This window comes from Bubalus kerabau, chromosome X, assembly GCF_029407905.1.
Source record: "Bubalus kerabau isolate K-KA32 ecotype Philippines breed swamp buffalo chromosome X, PCC_UOA_SB_1v2, whole genome shotgun sequence".
Taxonomy (NCBI): domain Eukaryota; kingdom Metazoa; phylum Chordata; class Mammalia; order Artiodactyla; family Bovidae; genus Bubalus; species Bubalus kerabau.
Genome location: NC_073647.1, coordinates 139,987,476 through 140,007,201, shown reverse-complemented (window position 1 = coordinate 140,007,201; position 19,726 = coordinate 139,987,476). Strand labels below are relative to the sequence as shown.

At 42.2% G+C, this 19,726-nt stretch overlaps 2 protein-coding genes across 2 annotated transcripts; both read left to right on the top strand.

Annotated features, from left to right (window-relative positions):
- The first annotated feature begins 325 nt into the window (after window positions 1-325).
- LOC129639352 (probable ATP-dependent RNA helicase DDX53) lies at window positions 326-3,560 on the top strand. Its single transcript, XM_055564457.1, has one exon. The coding sequence runs from the start codon at window positions 449-451 to the stop codon at window positions 3,092-3,094; it is 2,646 nt and encodes an 881-aa protein (XP_055420432.1). The 5' UTR covers window positions 326-448; the 3' UTR covers window positions 3,095-3,560.
- An 8,279-nt stretch (window positions 3,561-11,839) lies between these two features.
- LOC129639351 (probable ATP-dependent RNA helicase DDX53) lies at window positions 11,840-15,302 on the top strand. Its single transcript, XM_055564456.1, has one exon. It carries the CDS (start codon window positions 11,963-11,965, stop codon window positions 14,834-14,836), a length of 2,874 nt encoding a protein of 957 aa, XP_055420431.1. The 5' UTR covers window positions 11,840-11,962; the 3' UTR covers window positions 14,837-15,302.
- The last annotated feature ends 4,424 nt before the right edge of the window (window positions 15,303-19,726 follow it).

Here is a 19,726-nt window from a genome sequence, read left to right as displayed (position 1 = left end):
GCAAACATCCAAAGCTTGCAATTTGTGGTGAACTTTCAGCAGTAAGTTTACTGATATGTTTCGGGGCCCCAAATAAATTTTCAACTGGAACCCATTCCTCAGAGTCAGTAAAATCTCTATGAAGCCTGAACTAACTGCTTTTAGGCTTGTGTCCTCTGATGAACCATATGGTCAGCCCCTGAGAGTGACTGTTGCTTTAAATTTTGCCTCACAGGCACCTGCTTACCTCACAGTAGGCCCAGCCCTGTGATTGGTCAGCCTATCCAAAGCCCCGCCCCAACTGACACTATATCAAAGACAAACTTCCTAGGCAACAGCAGTATAGCTGCAGACCAGCTGGCTGTCAGTTGGTCTCCAGCCGGAGGAGATGAGAAAGGAGCCAGATAATACCTCTTTTTCCAGCCCAAGTTAGACGAGAGGCCAGCACTTACTTTACTATTGCCCACAAATGGCGTGGGCGCCAGAGCAGAAGATGATAGAACCTACTTTGAGAGATCTGCGAGATCGCCAGGTCAGTCGGGATGGCCGGGATAGCAGAGGCTGGGGCTGGAGCCACACCTCTGGCCGCGCAGAGTCTAGGGCGTCCAATTACCGAGAACCACCACTCTGCTTTCTTATCAAGAGCAGCATGATTGGTGCGGTGATTGGTCGTGGGGGATCAAATATAAAAGATATCCAGGATTCTACCAGTACAAAAATACAGATCGTAAAAGGTGGTCCTGAAGCTGAGGTAAAAATTTTTGGCAGGAAAGACATGAAGGCCAAGGCCAAAGCGGCTATAGAAACTCTTGTTAAGAAACAAGAAAGAACCTACAGTTCAGAATGCAGTGTTGATAGTCATGCCTCTCAAGCTTTTGCCGAGAGAGGCTGGAGCAGAAATAACACCACCAGAGCCACTCAGCCCAAAGATGACACCACCAAAGCAACCCAGCCCAGAGACTATGCGGCCATCGTGGCCCAGCCCGGAGATAACAATGCCATCAGAAGGGCCCAGCCAGGAGACGACGTGGCCAGAGAGGCCCAGGCTGAAGACGACACCACCACCAGAGGGGCCCAGCCCAGAGAAACTGCCTCCAGAGCTTCCCAGCCCAGAGACAAGGATGCGGACAGAGACCACGCAGCCAGAGAGGCTCAGGCCAAAGACACCAGAATGGCCCAGCCTAGAGACTATGCGGCCATCGTGGCCCAGCCCGGAGATAACAATGCCGTCAGAAGGGCCCAGCCAGGAGACGACGTGGCCAGAGAGGCCCAGGCTGAAGACGACACCACCACCAGAGGGGCCCAGCCCAGAGAAACTGCCTCCAGAGCTTCCCAGCCCAGAGACAAGGATGCGGACAGAGACCACGCAGCCAGAGAGGCTCAGGCCAAAGACACCAGAATGGCCCAGCCTAGAGACTATGCGGCCATCGTGGCCCAGCCCGGAGATAACAATGCCGTCAGAAGGGCCCAGCCAGGAGACGACGTGGCCAGAGAGGCCCAGGCTGAAGACGACACCACCACCAGAGGGGCCCAGCCCAGAGAAACTGCCTCCAGAGCTTCCCAGCCCAGAGACAAGGATGCGGACAGAGACCACGCAGCCAGAGAGGCTCAGGCCAAAGACACCAGAATGGCCCAGCCTAGAGACTATGCGGCCATAGTGGCCCAGCCCAGAGATGACAAGCCCAGAGCCGCCCAGCCAAAAGATGTCACTGCTAGAGCAGCTCAGCCACGGATAGACTGGGATCAAGTAACAGCTGGAGTGGTAGAGTGGAAGAAAAGAAAATGGGCAGATTTACCACCAATTAAGAAAAACGTATACATAGAATCCCAAGCAACACACTCATTGTCTGAAGCCCAAGTGGAAATTTGGAGAAAGGAAAATTTCAACATAACGTGTGATGACTTGACAGAGGGTGAGAAACGTCCCATACCCAAGCCCACCTGTACATTCGAAGATGCTTTCCAACAATATCCTGAGATTATGCAAAGCATTAGGAGAGCTGGTTTTCAAAAGCCAACGCCAATTCAGTCTCAGGCATGGCCAGTAATTCTACAAGGAATAGATCTTATAGGGATTGCGCAAACTGGAACAGGCAAAACACTATCCTATTTAATGCCTGGGTTTATACATATACATTCTCAACCAGTATCCAGAAAGCAAAGGAATGGACCTGGCATGCTAGTCCTTACACCCACTAGAGAATTAGCTCTGCAAGTAGAAGCTGAATGCTCTAAGTACTTATATAAAGGTCTTAAAAGTGTTTGTATATATGGTGGTGGAAACAGAAAAGGACAAATACAAGATGTTACCGAAGGTGTAGACATCATTATTGCAACACCTGGAAGACTGAATGATCTACAAATGAATAATTTTGTCAACCTAAGAAGCATAACCTACTTGGTCTTGGATGAGGCAGATAAAATGCTGGATCTGGGGTTTGAACACCAAATAATGAAGATCTTATTAGATGTGCGCCCAGATAGACAGACTGTTATGACAAGCGCATCTTGGCCAGACTCTACCCGTAGATTGGCCCAGTCTTATTTGAAACAGCCTATGATTGTTTATGTTGGTACTCTGGATCTAGTTACTGTAAATACTGTGAAGCAAAACATAATTGTTACCACTGAAGAGGAAAAACGATCTCTGATGCAAGAATTCCTACAGAGTCTGTCACCCAAAGACAAAGTCATCGTGTTTGTCAGCAGAAAACTTGTGGCTGATGACTTGTCAAGTGATTTAAGTATTCAAGGAATACCTGTCCAGTCCCTGCATGGTGACAGGGAACAGAGTGATCGAGACCAAGCATTAGAGGACTTCAGAAGTGGGCGAGTGAAAATACTGATCGCTACCGATTTAGCAGCCAGAGGTCTTGATGTCAGTGATGTCACACACGTATATAATTACAATTTTCCACGCAATATTGAAGAATATGTACACCGAGTTGGACGCACTGGAAGAGCAGGGAAAACAGGTGAATCAATCACCCTTGTGACCCAACATGATTGGAAAATTGCCGATGAGTTGATTAAAATTCTCCAAAGAGCCAACCAGATTGTGCCACCCAAACTCCGATCAATGGCTGATCGGTTTAAGAAGCGTAAGCAAAACTAGGAGATAGGAAAAAGATCAAAGAAATCTCAGGAAAAATGCACTGAGTTTTATTAACATCCACACCTTGAAAAATTTCACCTACTAGAATATCTAAGAATTGGATTTATTAACATCTGCACCTTGAAAAATTGTACCTACAAGAATATCCAAGACTGAGTTTAATTGATGTTTCCACCTTGACAAGTTGAACCTAAGAGAAGATCCAAGATTGAATTTTACTGATGTCTCCCACCTTGAAAAGTTGTACCTACAAGAAGATCTAAGATCAAGTTTTATCACGTCTACAACTTGAAAAATTGTAGCTACCAGAAGATCCGAGATATGTTCAAGTTACGCAGTACTCAAGTTACCTAAGGAAGTATTGGGAACATACTGTCAGTTACAGGACATTTAGCTAATTCTTAAACCATACCACTAAACTTTCAATGTATGTTCCTTAATAAAATCAAAAGTGCGTTGAAAATGAGAGAGTGTTATGTGTTTGTTAAAGTCGGCTTTCTTTTATAGCCTGCCATGTCCAGCTGTGTCTTCTCAAAAAGACTTGGTAGACAATAACAATGGTGCTTTTCTTGCTTTAAAATAGTTGTACTGAATTGGAAACTAGTTTTCACCAAGCTTAACCCAGTCAAAATATTTTATTTGCCCCCAGTGGTTGGTGACAGAATTCCTAAAACTATCTCCACTATCATTCTCTACTTTTAAAAAATTCATTAGGTACCAGGAACCAATAAGACAATTTTTCCATGGATGGGCGACATGGGGGTGGGGATGGTTTGGGGATGATTCAAGCACATTCCATTTATTGTGCCCTTTATCTCTATTATTGCATCAGCCCCATCTCATATCATAAAGCATTAGATCCTGGAGGTTGGGGGCCCCTGATTTACAGGACAGCGCCAACAAAACAGAGGATTACTTGGTCCAAAACATCCATAGCACTGAGATGGACAATCCCTGAGACAGCATAAGCAAAATAAAACCAACCTCATAGTAACCAAGAAAGAACTTCAGGGGAAGAAATAGAGGATTTTAAAATTATATCATGCAGGTCGTACAGAATATGACCCTACAACTTTCCTATCCTTGGTATAGTCTGTATCAGTGGTTCTCCACCAAGGCCAACTTTGCCAGATGTGGTGGTCACAACTCAAGGGGAGGGCTGTTGTCATCTCTTGGGTAGAGGCCATTCATGCTGCTAAACATTTCAATGTGCAGGATAATCCCTCTAAAGAGAGAATTATCAGGTGAAAATGTCAGTAATGTCATAGTTAAAACTTGCGATAGCTTAAGCAAAGCATCTTCTGAGCTAAAGTCAATTGCAGAAAAACCAAGAAGGGACTTCAGCCAGGGAAACAAAAAAAGGATATATACTTTGGGTAAACTGTTCAATGGCTTCTCAGGTGACACAGCTTGGTAAAGAATCCACGTGCCAATGCAGGAAACACAGGAAGACATGATCCGTGGGTAGGGAATATTCCCTGGAAGAGGAAATGGCAACCCACTCCAGGATGCTTGCCTGGGAAGTTCTATGGACAGGGGAGCCTGGCATGCTATATAGTCCATGGAGTTTCAAGAAGTCTGACATGACTGAGCAACTGGGCACCAAGCACATACACTGTTCAATAAAAGACTCTCCATCAGCTTTCATTATCTTTCAGTTCAGTTCAGTTCAGTCACTCAGTCGTGTCCGACTCTTTGCAACCCCATGAACTGCAGCATGCCAGGCCTCCCTGTCCATCACCAACTTCCAGAGTTCACTCAAACTCATGTCCATCGAGTTGGTGATGCCATCCAGCCATTTCATTCTCTGTTGTCCCCTTCTCCTGCCCCAAATCCCTCCCAGCATTGGAGTCTTTTCCAATGAGTCAACTCTTCCATGAGGTGGCCAAAGTATTGGAGTTTCAGCTCCAGCATCAGTCCTTCCAGTGGACACCCAGGACTGATCTCCTTTAGGATTGACTGGTTGGATCTCCTTGCAGTCCAGAGGACTCTCAAGAGTCTTCTCCAACACCACAGTTCACAAGCATCAATTCTTTGGCACTCAGCTTTCTTCACAGTCCAACTCTCATATCCATACATGACTACTGGAAAAACCATAGCCTTGACTAGATGGACCTTTGTTGGCAAAGTAACATCTCTGCTTTTGAATATGCCATCTAGATTGGTCATAACTTTCCTTCCAAGGAGTAAATGTCTTTTAATTTCATGGCTGCAATCACCATCGGCAGTGATTTTGGAGCCCAAAAAAATAAAGTCTGACACTGTTTCCACTGTTTCCCCATCTATTTCCCATGAAGTGATGGGACCAGATGCCATGATCTTCATTTTCTGAATGTTGAGCCTTAAGCCAACTTTTTCACTCCTCTTTCACTTCATCAAGAGGCTTTTTAGTTCCTCTTCACTTTGTGCCATAAGGGTGGTGTCATCTGCATATCTGAGGTTATTGATTATTCTCCTGGCAATCTTGATTCCAGCTTGTGCTTCTTCCAGCCCAGCGTTTCTCATGATGTACTCTGCATATAAGTTAAATATGCAGGGTGACAATATACAGCCCTGATGTACTCCTTTTCCTATTTGGAACCAGTCTGTTGTTCCATGTCCAGTTCTAACTGTTGCTTCCTGACCTGCATACACATTTCTCAAGAGGCAGGTCAGGTGGCCTGGTATGCCCATCTCTTTCAGAATTTTCCACAGTTTATTGTGATCCACACAGTCTAAGGCTTTGGCAGAGTCAATAAAGCAGAAATAGATGTTTTTCTGGAACTCTCTTGCTTTTTCCATGATCCAGCAGATGTTGGCAATTTGATCTCTGGTTCCTCTGCCTTTTCTAAAACCAGCTTGAACATCTGGAAGTTCACAGTTCACATATTTCTGAAGCCTGGCTTGGAGAATTTTGAGCCTTAATTTACTAGTGTGTGACATGAGTGCAGTTGTGCGGTAATTTGAGCATTCTTTGGCATTGCCTTTCTTTGGGATTGGAATGAAAACTGACCTTTTCCTGTCCTGTGGCCGCTGCTGAGTTTTCCAAATTTGCTGGCATACTGAGTGCAGAACTTTTACAGCATCATCTTTCAGGATTTGAAATCGCTCAACTCGCATCACCTCCACTAGCTTTGCTCATAGTGATGCTTTCTAAGGCCCACTTGACTTCACATTCCAGGATGTCTGGCTCTAGGTCAGTGATCACACCATCGTGATTATCTGGGTCATGAAGATATTTTTGGTATAGTTCTTCTGTGCATTCTTGTGACCTCTTCTTAATATCTTCTGCTTCTGTTAGGTCCATACCATTTCTGTCCTTTATCGAGCCCATCTTTGCATGAAATGTTCCCGTGGTATCTCTAATTTTCTTGAAGAGATCTCTAGTCTTTCCCATTCTGTTGTTTTCCTCTATTTCTTTGCATTGATCGCTGAGGAAGGCTTTCTTATCTCTTCTTGCTATTCTTTGGAACTCTTTATTCAGATGCTTATATCTTTCCTTTTCTCCTTTGCTTTTCACTTCTCTTCTTTTCACAGCTATTTGTAAGGCCTCCCCAGACAGCCATTTTGCTTTTTTGCATTTCTTTTTTGCAAAATTATATTCCTTGGAGGGATAGTTGAAATTATGCATAAAAAGTGTATATGCTTTAATAGACTTGGACCCAGTAATATCAAATCTAGGCATTACCATAAGGAAATAATTTTATATATAAATGCACACACACACACACACACACACACACCAAGATGTATATACAAGGCTATTTACCATATTAATTAAAATAGTTAATTTTTGAAAAAATTTTCAAGTCCAATGATAGGGTCCTAGTTAAACAAACTGCAGTATATCTATTCCTGACTTGGAATAGCAGAAATCATGTTCTTAAAGAATATTTGAAGGAAAGTAGTTTATAAAATCATCTCTTTTGCTTTAGAAAGTTATATCTGTCCAGTTATCAATATAGAATAAAACAGATGAGCTGGATACACGCAGGCACACATAAATGATAGTAATAGTTTTATACATTATATAGTTATAACTGGTTTTAATTATTTAATTCTCTAAAATTTATACAAAATAACATTGCCTTCATTATAATAAAAATTATTTTGATATATCTGGAGAAAACGCTAATTCAAAAAGATATATGCAGCCAGTGTTCATAGGATCACTATTTACAATAGCCAAGGCATGTCAAAGGTATGGTTTTTCCAGTGGTCATGTATGGATGTGAGAGTTGGATCATAAAGAAGGCTGAGCACTGAAGAATTGATGCTTTTGAACTGTGGTGTTGGAGAAGACTCTGGAGAGTCCCTTAGACTGCAAGGAGATCCAACCAGTCCTTTCTAAAGAAGATCAGTCCTAGGTGTTCATTGGAAGGACTGATGCTGAAGCTGAAACTCCAATACTCTGGTGACCTGATGCGAAGAACTGACTCATTGGAAAAGATCCTGATGCTGGGAAAGATTGAAGGCAGGAGGAGAAGGGGACAACAGAGGATGAGATGGCTGGATGGCATTACCAACACAATGGACATGAGTTTGAGTCAACTCCAGGAGTTGGCTATGGACAGGGAGGCCTGGCATGCTGCAGTCCATGGGGTCACAAAGAGTCAGACATGACTGAGCGACTGAACTGAACTGAAGGTATATAAACAATATAGATGAATGGATGAAGAAGATGTGATACATATATACAATGGAATATCACTCAGCCATAAAAAGAAATAATACCATCGGCAGCAACATGGATGGACCTGAGGTTATCATACTTAGTGAAGTAAGTCAGAGAAAGACAAATATAATATGATATCACTTATATGTGGACTCTAAAAATGGTCCAAATGATCCTATTTATAAAACAGAAATAGAGTCACAGATGTAGAAAATAAATTTATGGTTGCCAGAGGGGAAAGGGGGAGATAAAATAAGAGTTTGGGGTTAAAAGAAACACACTACTATATATAAAATAGATAAACAATTAGGTCCTACTGTATAGCACAAGCAACTATATTAAATATCCTGTAATAAACCATAATGGATAAGAATATAAAAATATATGTATAACTGAATCACTTTGCTACACACCACAAGCTAACAAAACACTGTAAATCAACTGTATTTCAATGAAGCTTTTTAAATGATGTTGAACATAAGTTTTCAATAATTGAAGAAATCAATTCAAGTAGCATTGTAGTTGAAGGTGTTCTAAATAGAAGCATCTCTTGTTTCACCTGCTGAAATGTAAAAATCATTAATAAGAAACTTGTCCCTTTTCCACCACTGCCTCTTAAGTGCTAAAAACAATGCCTATGGAACATAGTAGGAGCACAATAAGTATCTAAATGAATTAATAAGGGAATGAAGAAAGGAAGAAAAGAAGGAAGGGAAATAAGTACATTGTTTTATTTTCATTGATCAAAAGTAAGCATTTCTGTTCCTTGCTTTGTCTGGTAACATCTACTGGCCTACACCTCACCTTCTGTTCGATAATAAGAAAAATGTTAAGTATTCTTACCACAGACAAAACAAAAAACCAAATAAACAAAGGAACATAGGAAAGTTTAGTTGTTGGATGTGTCTATTTCCTTGTTTGTGATGAGAGTATAATGGGTGTTTGCATATATCCAAACTCAAATTGTACACATTAAACATGTGCCATTCTTTGTATATAAAAAAAATACCTCATTAAAACCATTCATTAAAAAAAGAAAGGAAAGAACAGAGCAAGGCTTTCAACTCAGAGATCCTTTTTTGTCATACTTTTACATGTGAATAATGGGAACTCCAGTTCTTGGTTTTTGTTTGTATCATTACATGGATTTCACCATCAGGTTTTCTAACTCGTATCAAGATAAAAAGTCAAAAATTATCAGATGTTATTCTTAAAAAAAAAAATGATGTTGCAGTACTGCTGAAGAATATGATTGCAGTTTTATTTAAAACCACTGACTATAATTGTGTATAAATATCTCATACATGTTGTCAGTACTTAGGGACAAATTTGCCAGAATACACCAAAACATTAATAATGGCTGTCTCTGGGGAGAAAAGTTGGGAGAACAATCAATTATGAAGTTCTCCTACTTTTATAATAAAAAGTATTTGATTTATGAATAATATAGATGGTATATGTATTATATCTAAGACCTGAACACTTTACCTTCTTTTTCAAGAAACTGGAGAATATCACAGAAATCTGCACTTGTATAGAATTAAAATTTGTGAGTTCTTTTGTCTTACTTGCAAAATTCGAAATTGTCTTTTTAGGAAAAGACAGATATCTACATGAAAATGTTAAAAGAGAAAGACATAATTAGTTAGACAGATATGATTAATTCTGCACATGGAAAAAATTTCTTTCTTGTGCCATTAGTAAATGACCAGGAAAGAGGAGGAAGAGGAAAGGGAAGAGGAGAAGGAGGTTATGATTTGTTGTTTGTGCATGGCACCCACATGAACACCTATGAAAGAAAAAGAGTAGACGATCAAGAGTAGTCAGAGAAATCCTTGACCACTGCTCACAGCTAATACATTTAAGAGAAAAAAGGAGGATTGGGTAGGAAGAACCGAAGATTACTCTTCATGTTTCATATGTGTTATGTCCAGAAAATATTGGAACCAACAAGAACACCCAGGAATCTCCTATCTCTGAGCACTGCACAATATGAAATAATAAATATTTAAGTCATTATTTGCTGAGTATTATATTATCCAAAGCATCTTAACTGGTAAATAGGAAAAATTGACTGACAGAACCTCCTATCGGGGCAGTGAATTTTCCATTATTCAGAAGAGCCTCCAATGAGAAGCACTTTACTAGGATGAGAGCTGACTATAATAAGCAAATTAAACACTTCCTCTAGATGTTTATTTAATGGAGACACTAAAAACACAGGATTCTACAGGGAATGGATGTAACTTTATTTTTTTTTTTAATTGGAAGCATATCAAACAAGGCCAGCTTTTGAACAGTCAGCACCAATTAGAGAAAGCAGTGAGAAATCAGAAGAGTAGAGAACTTGAGCATCAGTCATAAAGAGACCCAATATCAAGGTCATCTGAGCCAATAGCTTTAACAGCTTTCACACTCGGATGCACCTGGAGTACATCACTGGCACTAACAGATTTCAAATGTAGCCGACCAGATGATTTCTTACAATCAACAACCTTGAGGGGCTCAGAGTGAATAATTCTACCCTAACGGAAATACATCGGGAACAATGGAAACAGTGACAGATTTTATTTTGGGGGGCTCCAAAATCACTGCAGATGGTGACTGCAGCCATGAAATTAAGACGCTTGTTCCTTGGAAGAAAAGCTATGACCAACCTGGACAGCATATTAAAAAGCAGAGACATTACTTTGCCAACAAAGGTCCATCTAGTCAAATCTATGGTTTTTCCAGTAGTCATGTATGGATGTGAGCATTGGACTATAAAGAAAGCTGAGTGCTAAATAATTGATGCTTTTGAACTATGGTGTTGGAGAAGACTCTTGAGTCCCTTGGACTGCAAGGAGGTCCAACCAGTCCATCCTAAAGGAAATCAGTACTGAATATTCATTGTAAGGACTGATGCTGAAGCTGAAGCTCCAATATTTTGGCCATCTGATGCAAAGAACTGACTCACTGGAAAAGACCCTGATGCTGGGAAAGACTGAAGGTGGGAGGAGAAGGGGACAACAGAGGATGAGATGGTTGGATGGCATCACCAACTTGATGGACATGAGTTTGAGTAAACTCTGGAAGATGGTGATGGACAGGGAAGCCTGGCTTGCTGCAGTCCATGGGGTCACAAACAGTTGGACATGACTGAGTTACTGAACTGAACTGAATGGAAATACATAGCCAAAAACAATGGGAATCTTCTCTTGAATACAAGGAATTCTTCAAAAGTCTTTTCACACAGAAGGGAATAAGGAGAGAGGAACTGATGGACCGTCTTGGCTTTTCCACCCGAGTTTGAAAATTCAATTAAAAAAAAAAAAAAAAAGTAAAGAGCGAGTATTTTCTAAAGGATGAAGAAAGTCAGCAAAACATTTCTCTCCTCTCCTTCTCTTCCTGTAACCCAAGTGCTTTGCCCTTAATTAAAAAAAATAATTGGGGATTTCTTGGCATATTGTACTGATTGGATAAAAATCTATAATTAAGTGGAGAGATGCAAGAACTGGTCCTCTCTCTTTATGCTGACAACTCCATTTCACTTCCCAGGTATTGCTGAAGTGGGTCAGTGCCATTCAAGTTCACAAAACTAATCCTTGAAATTTCCTCCTTACCCAGGACACAAACAATAGTGCAAGCCTGTTACTGCTGACCACTACCTGTAAGTATTCCCTTTCAGCTCCCTTCTACAGCAAACTTCTATTTCCTTTGAGCCCTTCCAAAAGGGTAGAATGTAAAATGTCTGTAATGAGGTTTCCCCAGGTTAAATAAAGTACATGCAAACATCCAAAGCTTGCAATTTGTGGTGAACTTTCAGCAGTAAGTTTACTGATATGTTTCGGGGCCCCAAATAAATTTTCAACTGGAACCCATTCCTCAGAGTCAGTAAAATCTCTATGAAGCCTGAACTAACTGCTTTTAGGCTTGTGTCCTCTGATGAACCATATGGTCAGCCCCTGAGAGTGACTGTTGCTTTAAATTTTGCCTCACAGGCACCTGCTTACCTCACAGTAGGCCCAGCCCTGTGATTGGTCAGCCTATCCAAAGCCCCGCCCCAACTGACACTATATCAAAGACAAACTTCCTAGGCAACAGCAGTATAGCTGCAGACCAGCTGGCTGTCAGTTGGTCTCCAGCCGGAGGAGATGAGAAAGGAGCCAGATAATACCTCTTTTTCCAGCCCAAGTTAGACGAGAGGCCAGCACTTACTTTACTATTGCCCACAAATGGCGTGGGCGCCAGAGCAGAAGATGATAGAACCTACTTTGAGAGATCTGCGAGATCGCCAGGTCAGTCGGGATGGCCGGGATAGCAGAGGCTGGGGCTGGAGCCACACCTCTGGCCGCGCAGAGTCTAGGGCGTCCAATTACCGAGAACCACCACTCTGCTTTCTTATCAAGAGCAGCATGATTGGTGCGGTGATTGGTCGTGGGGGATCAAATATAAAAGATATCCAGGATTCTACCAGTACAAAAATACAGATCGTAAAAGGTGGTCCTGAAGCTGAGGTAAAAATTTTTGGCAGGAAAGACATGAAGGCCAAGGCCAAAGCGGCTATAGAAACTCTTGTTAAGAAACAAGAAAGAACCTACAGTTCAGAATGCAGTGTTGATAGTCATGCCTCTCAAGCTTTTGCCGAGAGAGGCTGGAGCAGAAATAACACCACCAGAGCCACTCAGCCCAAAGATGACACCACCAAAGCAACCCAGCCCAGAGACTATGCGGCCATCGTGGCCCAGCCCGGAGATAACAATGCCGTCAGAAGGGCCCAGCCAGGAGACGACGTGGCCAGAGAGGCCCAGGCTGAAGACGACACCACCACCAGAGGGGCCCAGCCCAGAGAAACTGCCTCCAGAGCTTCCCAGCCCAGAGACAAGGATGCGGACAGAGACCACGCAGCCAGAGAGGCTCAGGCCAAAGACACCAGAATGGCCCAGCCTAGAGACTATGCGGCCATCGTGGCCCAGCCCGGAGATAACAATGCCGTCAGAAGGGCCCAGCCAGGAGACGACGTGGCCAGAGAGGCCCAGGCTGAAGACGACACCACCACCAGAGGGGCCCAGCCCAGAGAAACTGCCTCCAGAGCTTCCCAGCCCAGAGACAAGGATGCGGACAGAGACCACGCAGCCAGAGAGGCTCAGGCCAAAGACACCAGAATGGCCCAGCCTAGAGACTATGCGGCCATCGTGGCCCAGCCCGGAGATAACAATGCCGTCAGAAGGGCCCAGCCAGGAGACGACGTGGCCAGAGAGGCCCAGGCTGAAGACGACAACACCACCAGAGGGGCCCAGCCCAGAGAAACTGCCTCCAGAGCTTCCCAGCCCAGAGACAAGGATGCGGACAGAGACCACGCAGCCAGAGAGGCTCAGGCCAAAGACACCAGAATGGCCCAGCCTAGAGACTATGCGGCCATCGTGGCCCAGCCCGGAGATAACAATGCCGTCAGAAGGGCCCAGCCAGGAGACGACGTGGCCAGAGAGGCCCAGGCTGAAGACGACACCACCACCAGAGGGGCCCAGCCCAGAGAAACTGCCTCCAGAGCTTCCCAGCCCAGAGACAAGGATGCGGACAGAGACCACGCAGCCAGAGAGGCTCAGGCCAAAGACACCAGAATGGCCCAGCCTAGAGACTATGCGGCCATAGTGGCCCAGCCCAGAGATGACAAGCCCAGAGCCGCCCAGCCAAAAGATGTCACTGCTAGAGCAGCTCAGCCACGGATAGACTGGGATCAAGTAACAGCTGGAGTGGTAGAGTGGAAGAAAAGAAAATGGGCAGATTTACCACCAATTAAGAAAAACGTATACATAGAATCCCAAGCAACACACTCATTGTCTGAAGCCCAAGTGGAAATTTGGAGAAAGGAAAATTTCAACATAACGTGTGATGACTTGACAGAGGGTGAGAAACGTCCCATACCCAAGCCCACCTGTACATTCGAAGATGCTTTCCAACAATATCCTGAGATTATGCAAAGCATTAGGAGAGCTGGTTTTCAAAAGCCAACGCCAATTCAGTCTCAGGCATGGCCAGTAATTCTACAAGGAATAGATCTTATAGGGATTGCGCAAACTGGAACAGGCAAAACACTATCCTATTTAATGCCTGGGTTTATACATATACATTCTCAACCAGTATCCAGAAAGCAAAGGAATGGACCTGGCATGCTAGTCCTTACACCCACTAGAGAATTAGCTCTGCAAGTAGAAGCTGAATGCTCTAAGTACTTATATAAAGGTCTTAAAAGTGTTTGTATATATGGTGGTGGAAACAGAAAAGGACAAATACAAGATGTTACCGAAGGTGTAGACATCATTATTGCAACACCTGGAAGACTGAATGATCTACAAATGAATAATTTTGTCAACCTAAGAAGCATAACCTACTTGGTCTTGGATGAGGCAGATAAAATGCTGGATCTGGGGTTTGAACACCAAATAATGAAGATCTTATTAGATGTGCGCCCAGATAGACAGACTGTTATGACAAGCGCATCTTGGCCAGACTCTACCCGTAGATTGGCCCAGTCTTATTTGAAACAGCCTATGATTGTTTATGTTGGTACTCTGGATCTAGTTACTGTAAATACTGTGAAGCAAAACATAATTGTTACCACTGAAGAGGAAAAACGATCTCTGATGCAAGAATTCCTACAGAGTCTGTCACCCAAAGACAAAGTCATCGTGTTTGTCAGCAGAAAACTTGTGGCTGATGACTTGTCAAGTGATTTAAGTATTCAAGGAATACCTGTCCAGTCCCTGCATGGTGACAGGGAACAGAGTGATCGAGACCAAGCATTAGAGGACTTCAGAAGTGGGCGAGTGAAAATACTGATCGCTACCGATTTAGCAGCCAGAGGTCTTGATGTCAGTGATGTCACACACGTATATAATTACAATTTTCCACGCAATATTGAAGAATATGTACACCGAGTTGGACGCACTGGAAGAGCAGGGAAAACAGGTGAATCAATCACCCTTGTGACCCAACATGATTGGAAAATTGCCGATGAGTTGATTAAAATTCTCCAAAGAGCCAACCAGATTGTGCCACCCAAACTCCGATCAATGGCTGATCGGTTTAAGAAGCGTAAGCAAAACTAGGAGATAGGAAAAAGATCAAAGAAATCTCAGGAAAAATGCACTGAGTTTTATTAACATCCACACCTTGAAAAATTTCACCTACTAGAATATCTAAGAATTGGATTTATTAACATCTGCACCTTGAAAAATTGTACCTACAAGAATATCCAAGACTGAGTTTAATTGATGTTTCCACCTTGACAAGTTGAACCTAAGAGAAGATCCAAGATTGAATTTTACTGATGTCTCCCACCTTGAAAAGTTGTACCTACAAGAAGATCTAAGATCAAGTTTTATCACGTCTACAACTTGAAAAATTGTAGCTACCAGAAGATCCGAGATATGTTCAAGTTACGCAGTACTCAAGTTACCTAAGGAAGTATTGGGAACATACTGTCAGTTACAGGACATTTAGCTAATTCTTAAACCATACCACTAAACTTTCAATGTATGTTCCTTAATAAAATCAAAAGTGCGTTGAAAATGAGAGAGTGTTATGTGTTTGTTAAAGTCGGCTTTCTTTTATAGCCTGCCATGTCCAGCTGTGTCTTCTCAAAAAGACTTGGTAGACAATAACAATGGTGCTTTTCTTGCTTTAAAATAGTTGTACTGAATTGGAAACTAGTTTTCACCAAGCTTAACCCAGTCAAAATATTTTATTTGCCCCCAGTGGTTGGTGACAGAATTCCTAAAACTATCTCCACTATCATTCTCTACTTTTAAAAAATTCATTAGGTACCAGGAACCAATAAGACAATTTTTCCATGGATGGGCGACATGGGGGTGGGGATGGTTTGGGGATGATTCAAGCACATTCCATTTATTGTGCCCTTTATCTCTATTATTGCATCAGCCCCATCTCATATCATAAAGCATTAGATCCTGGAGGTTGGGGGCCCCTGATTTACAGGACAGCGCCAACAAAACAGAGGATTACTTGGTCCAAAACATCCATAGCACTGAGATGGACAATCCCTGAGACAGCATAAGCAAAATAAAACCAACCTCATAGTAACCAAGAAAGAACTTCAGGGGAAGAAATAGAGGATTTTAAAATTATATCATGCAGGTCGTACAGAATATGACCCTACAACTTTCCTATCCTTGGTATAGTCTGTATCAGTGGTTCTCCACCAAGGCCAACTTTGCCAGATGTGGTGGTCACAACTCAAGGGGAGGGCTGTTGTCATCTCTTGGGTAGAGGCCATTCATGCTGCTAAACATTTCAATGTGCAGGATAATCCCTCTAAAGAGAGAATTATCAGGTGAAAATGTCAGTAATGTCATAGTTAAAACTTGCGATAGCTTAAGCAAAGCATCTTCTGAGCTAAAGTCAATTGCAGAAAAACCAAGAAGGGACTTCAGCCAGGGAAACAAAAAAAGGATATATACTTTGGGTAAACTGTTCAATGGCTTCTCAGGTGACACAGCTTGGTAAAGAATCCACGTGCCAATGCAGGAAACACAGGAAGACATGATCCGTGGGTAGGGAATATTCCCTGGAAGAGGAAATGGCAACCCACTCCAGGATGCTTGCCTGGGAAGTTCTATGGACAGGGGAGCCTGGCATGCTATATAGTCCATGGAGTTTCAAGAAGTCTGACATGACTGAGCAACTGGGCACCAAGCACATACACTGTTCAATAAAAGACTCTCCATCAGCTTTCATTATCTTTCAGTTCAGTTCAGTTCAGTCACTCAGTCGTGTCCGACTCTTTGCAACCCCATGAACTGCAGCATGCCAGGCCTCCCTGTCCATCACCAACTTCCAGAGTTCACTCAAACTCATGTCCATCGAGTTGGTGATGCCATCCAGCCATTTCATTCTCTGTTGTCCCCTTCTCCTGCCCCAAATCCCTCCCAGCATTGGAGTCTTTTCCAATGAGTCAACTCTTCCATGAGGTGGCCAAAGTATTGGAGTTTCAGCTCCAGCATCAGTCCTTCCAGTGGACACCCAGGACTGATCTCCTTTAGGATTGACTGGTTGGATCTCCTTGCAGTCCAGAGGACTCTCAAGAGTCTTCTCCAACACCACAGTTCACAAGCATCAATTCTTTGGCACTCAGCTTTCTTCACAGTCCAACTCTCATATCCATACATGACTACTGGAAAAACCATAGCCTTGACTAGATGGACCTTTGTTGGCAAAGTAACATCTCTGCTTTTGAATATGCCATCTAGATTGGTCATAACTTTCCTTCCAAGGAGTAAATGTCTTTTAATTTCATGGCTGCAATCACCATCGGCAGTGATTTTGGAGCCCAAAAAAATAAAGTCTGACACTGTTTCCACTGTTTCCCCATCTATTTCCCATGAAGTGATGGGACCAGATGCCATGATCTTCATTTTCTGAATGTTGAGCCTTAAGCCAACTTTTTCACTCCTCTTTCACTTCATCAAGAGGCTTTTTAGTTCCTCTTCACTTTGTGCCATAAGGGTGGTGTCATCTGCATATCTGAGGTTATTGATTATTCTCCTGGCAATCTTGATTCCAGCTTGTGCTTCTTCCAGCCCAGCGTTTCTCATGATGTACTCTGCATATAAGTTAAATATGCAGGGTGACAATATACAGCCCTGATGTACTCCTTTTCCTATTTGGAACCAGTCTGTTGTTCCATGTCCAGTTCTAACTGTTGCTTCCTGACCTGCATACACATTTCTCAAGAGGCAGGTCAGGTGGCCTGGTATGCCCATCTCTTTCAGAATTTTCCACAGTTTATTGTGATCCACACAGTCTAAGGCTTTGGCAGAGTCAATAAAGCAGAAATAGATGTTTTTCTGGAACTCTCTTGCTTTTTCCATGATCCAGCAGATGTTGGCAATTTGATCTCTGGTTCCTCTGCCTTTTCTAAAACCAGCTTGAACATCTGGAAGTTCACAGTTCACATATTTCTGAAGCCTGGCTTGGAGAATTTTGAGCCTTAATTTACTAGTGTGTGACATGAGTGCAGTTGTGCGGTAATTTGAGCATTCTTTGGCATTGCCTTTCTTTGGGATTGGAATGAAAACTGACCTTTTCCTGTCCTGTGGCCGCTGCTGAGTTTTCCAAATTTGCTGGCATACTGAGTGCAGAACTTTTACAGCATCATCTTTCAGGATTTGAAATCGCTCAACTCGCATCACCTCCACTAGCTTTGCTCATAGTGATGCTTTCTAAGGCCCACTTGACTTCACATTCCAGGATGTCTGGCTCTAGGTCAGTGATCACACCATCGTGATTATCTGGGTCATGAAGATATTTTTGGTATAGTTCTTCTGTGCATTCTTGTGACCTCTTCTTAATATCTTCTGCTTCTGTTAGGTCCATACCATTTCTGTCCTTTATCGAGCCCATCTTTGCATGAAATGTTCCCGTGGTATCTCTAATTTTCTTGAAGAGATCTCTAGTCTTTCCCATTCTGTTGTTTTCCTCTATTTCTTTGCATTGATCGCTGAGGAAGGCTTTCTTATCTCTTCTTGCTATTCTTTGGAACTCTTTATTCAGATGCTTATATCTTTCCTTTTCTCCTTTGCTTTTCACTTCTCTTCTTTTCACAGCTATTTGTAAGGCCTCCCCAGACAGCCATTTTGCTTTTTTGCATTTCTTTTTTGCAAAATTATATTCCTTGGAGGGATAGTTGAAATTATGCATAAAAAGTGTATATGCTTTAATAGACTTGGACCCAGTAATATCAAATCTAGGCATTACCATAAGGAAATAATTTTATATATAAATGCACACACACACACACACACACACACACACACACCAAGATGTATATACAAGGCTATTTACCATATTAATTAAAATAGTTAATTTTTGAAAAAATTTTCAAGTCCAATGATAGGGTCCTAGTTAAACAAACTGCAGTATATCTATTCCTGACTTGGAATAGCAGAAATCATGTTCTTAAAGAATATTTGAAGGAAAGTAGTTTATAAAATCATCTCTTTTGCTTTAGAAAGTTATATCTGTCCAGTTATCAATATAGAATAAAACAGATGAGCTGGATACACGCAGGCACACATAAATGATAGTAATAGTTTTATACATTATATAGTTATAACTGGTTTTAATTATTTAATTCTCTAAAATTTATACAAAATAACATTGCCTTCATTATAATAAAAATTATTTTGATATATCTGGAGAAAACGCTAATTCAAAAAGATATATGCAGCCAGTGTTCATAGGATCACTATTTACAATAGCCAAGGCATGTCAAAGATATGGTTTTTCCAGTGGTCATGTATGGATGTGAGAGTTGGATCATAAAGAAGGCTGAGCACTGAAGAATTGATGCTTTTGAACTGTGGTGTTGGAGAAGACTCTGGAGAGTCCCTTAGACTGCAAGGAGATCCAACCAGTCCTTTCTAAAGAAGATCAGTCCTAGGTGTTCATTGGAAGGACTGATGCTGAAGCTGAAACTCCAATACTCTGGTGACCTGATGCGAAGAACTGACTCATTGGAAAAGATCCTGATGCTGGGAAAGATTGAAGGCAGGAGGAGAAGGGGACAACAGAGGATGAGATGGCTGGATGGCATTACCAACACAATGGACATGAGTTTGAGTCAACTCCAGGAGTTGGCTATGGACAGGGAGGCCTGGCATGCTGCAGTCCATGGGGTCACAAAGAGTCAGACATGACTGAGCGACTGAACTGAACTGAAGGTATATAAACAATATAGATGAATGGATGAAGAAGATGTGGTACATATATACAATGGAATATCACTCAGCCATAAAAAGAAATAATACCATCGGCAGCAACATGGATGGACCTGAGGTTATCATACTTAGTGAAGTAAGTCAGAGAAAGACAAATATAATATGATATCACTTATATGTGGACTCTAAAAATGGTCCAAATGATCCTATTTATAAAACAGAAATAGAGTCACAGATGTAGAAAATAAATTTATGGTTGCC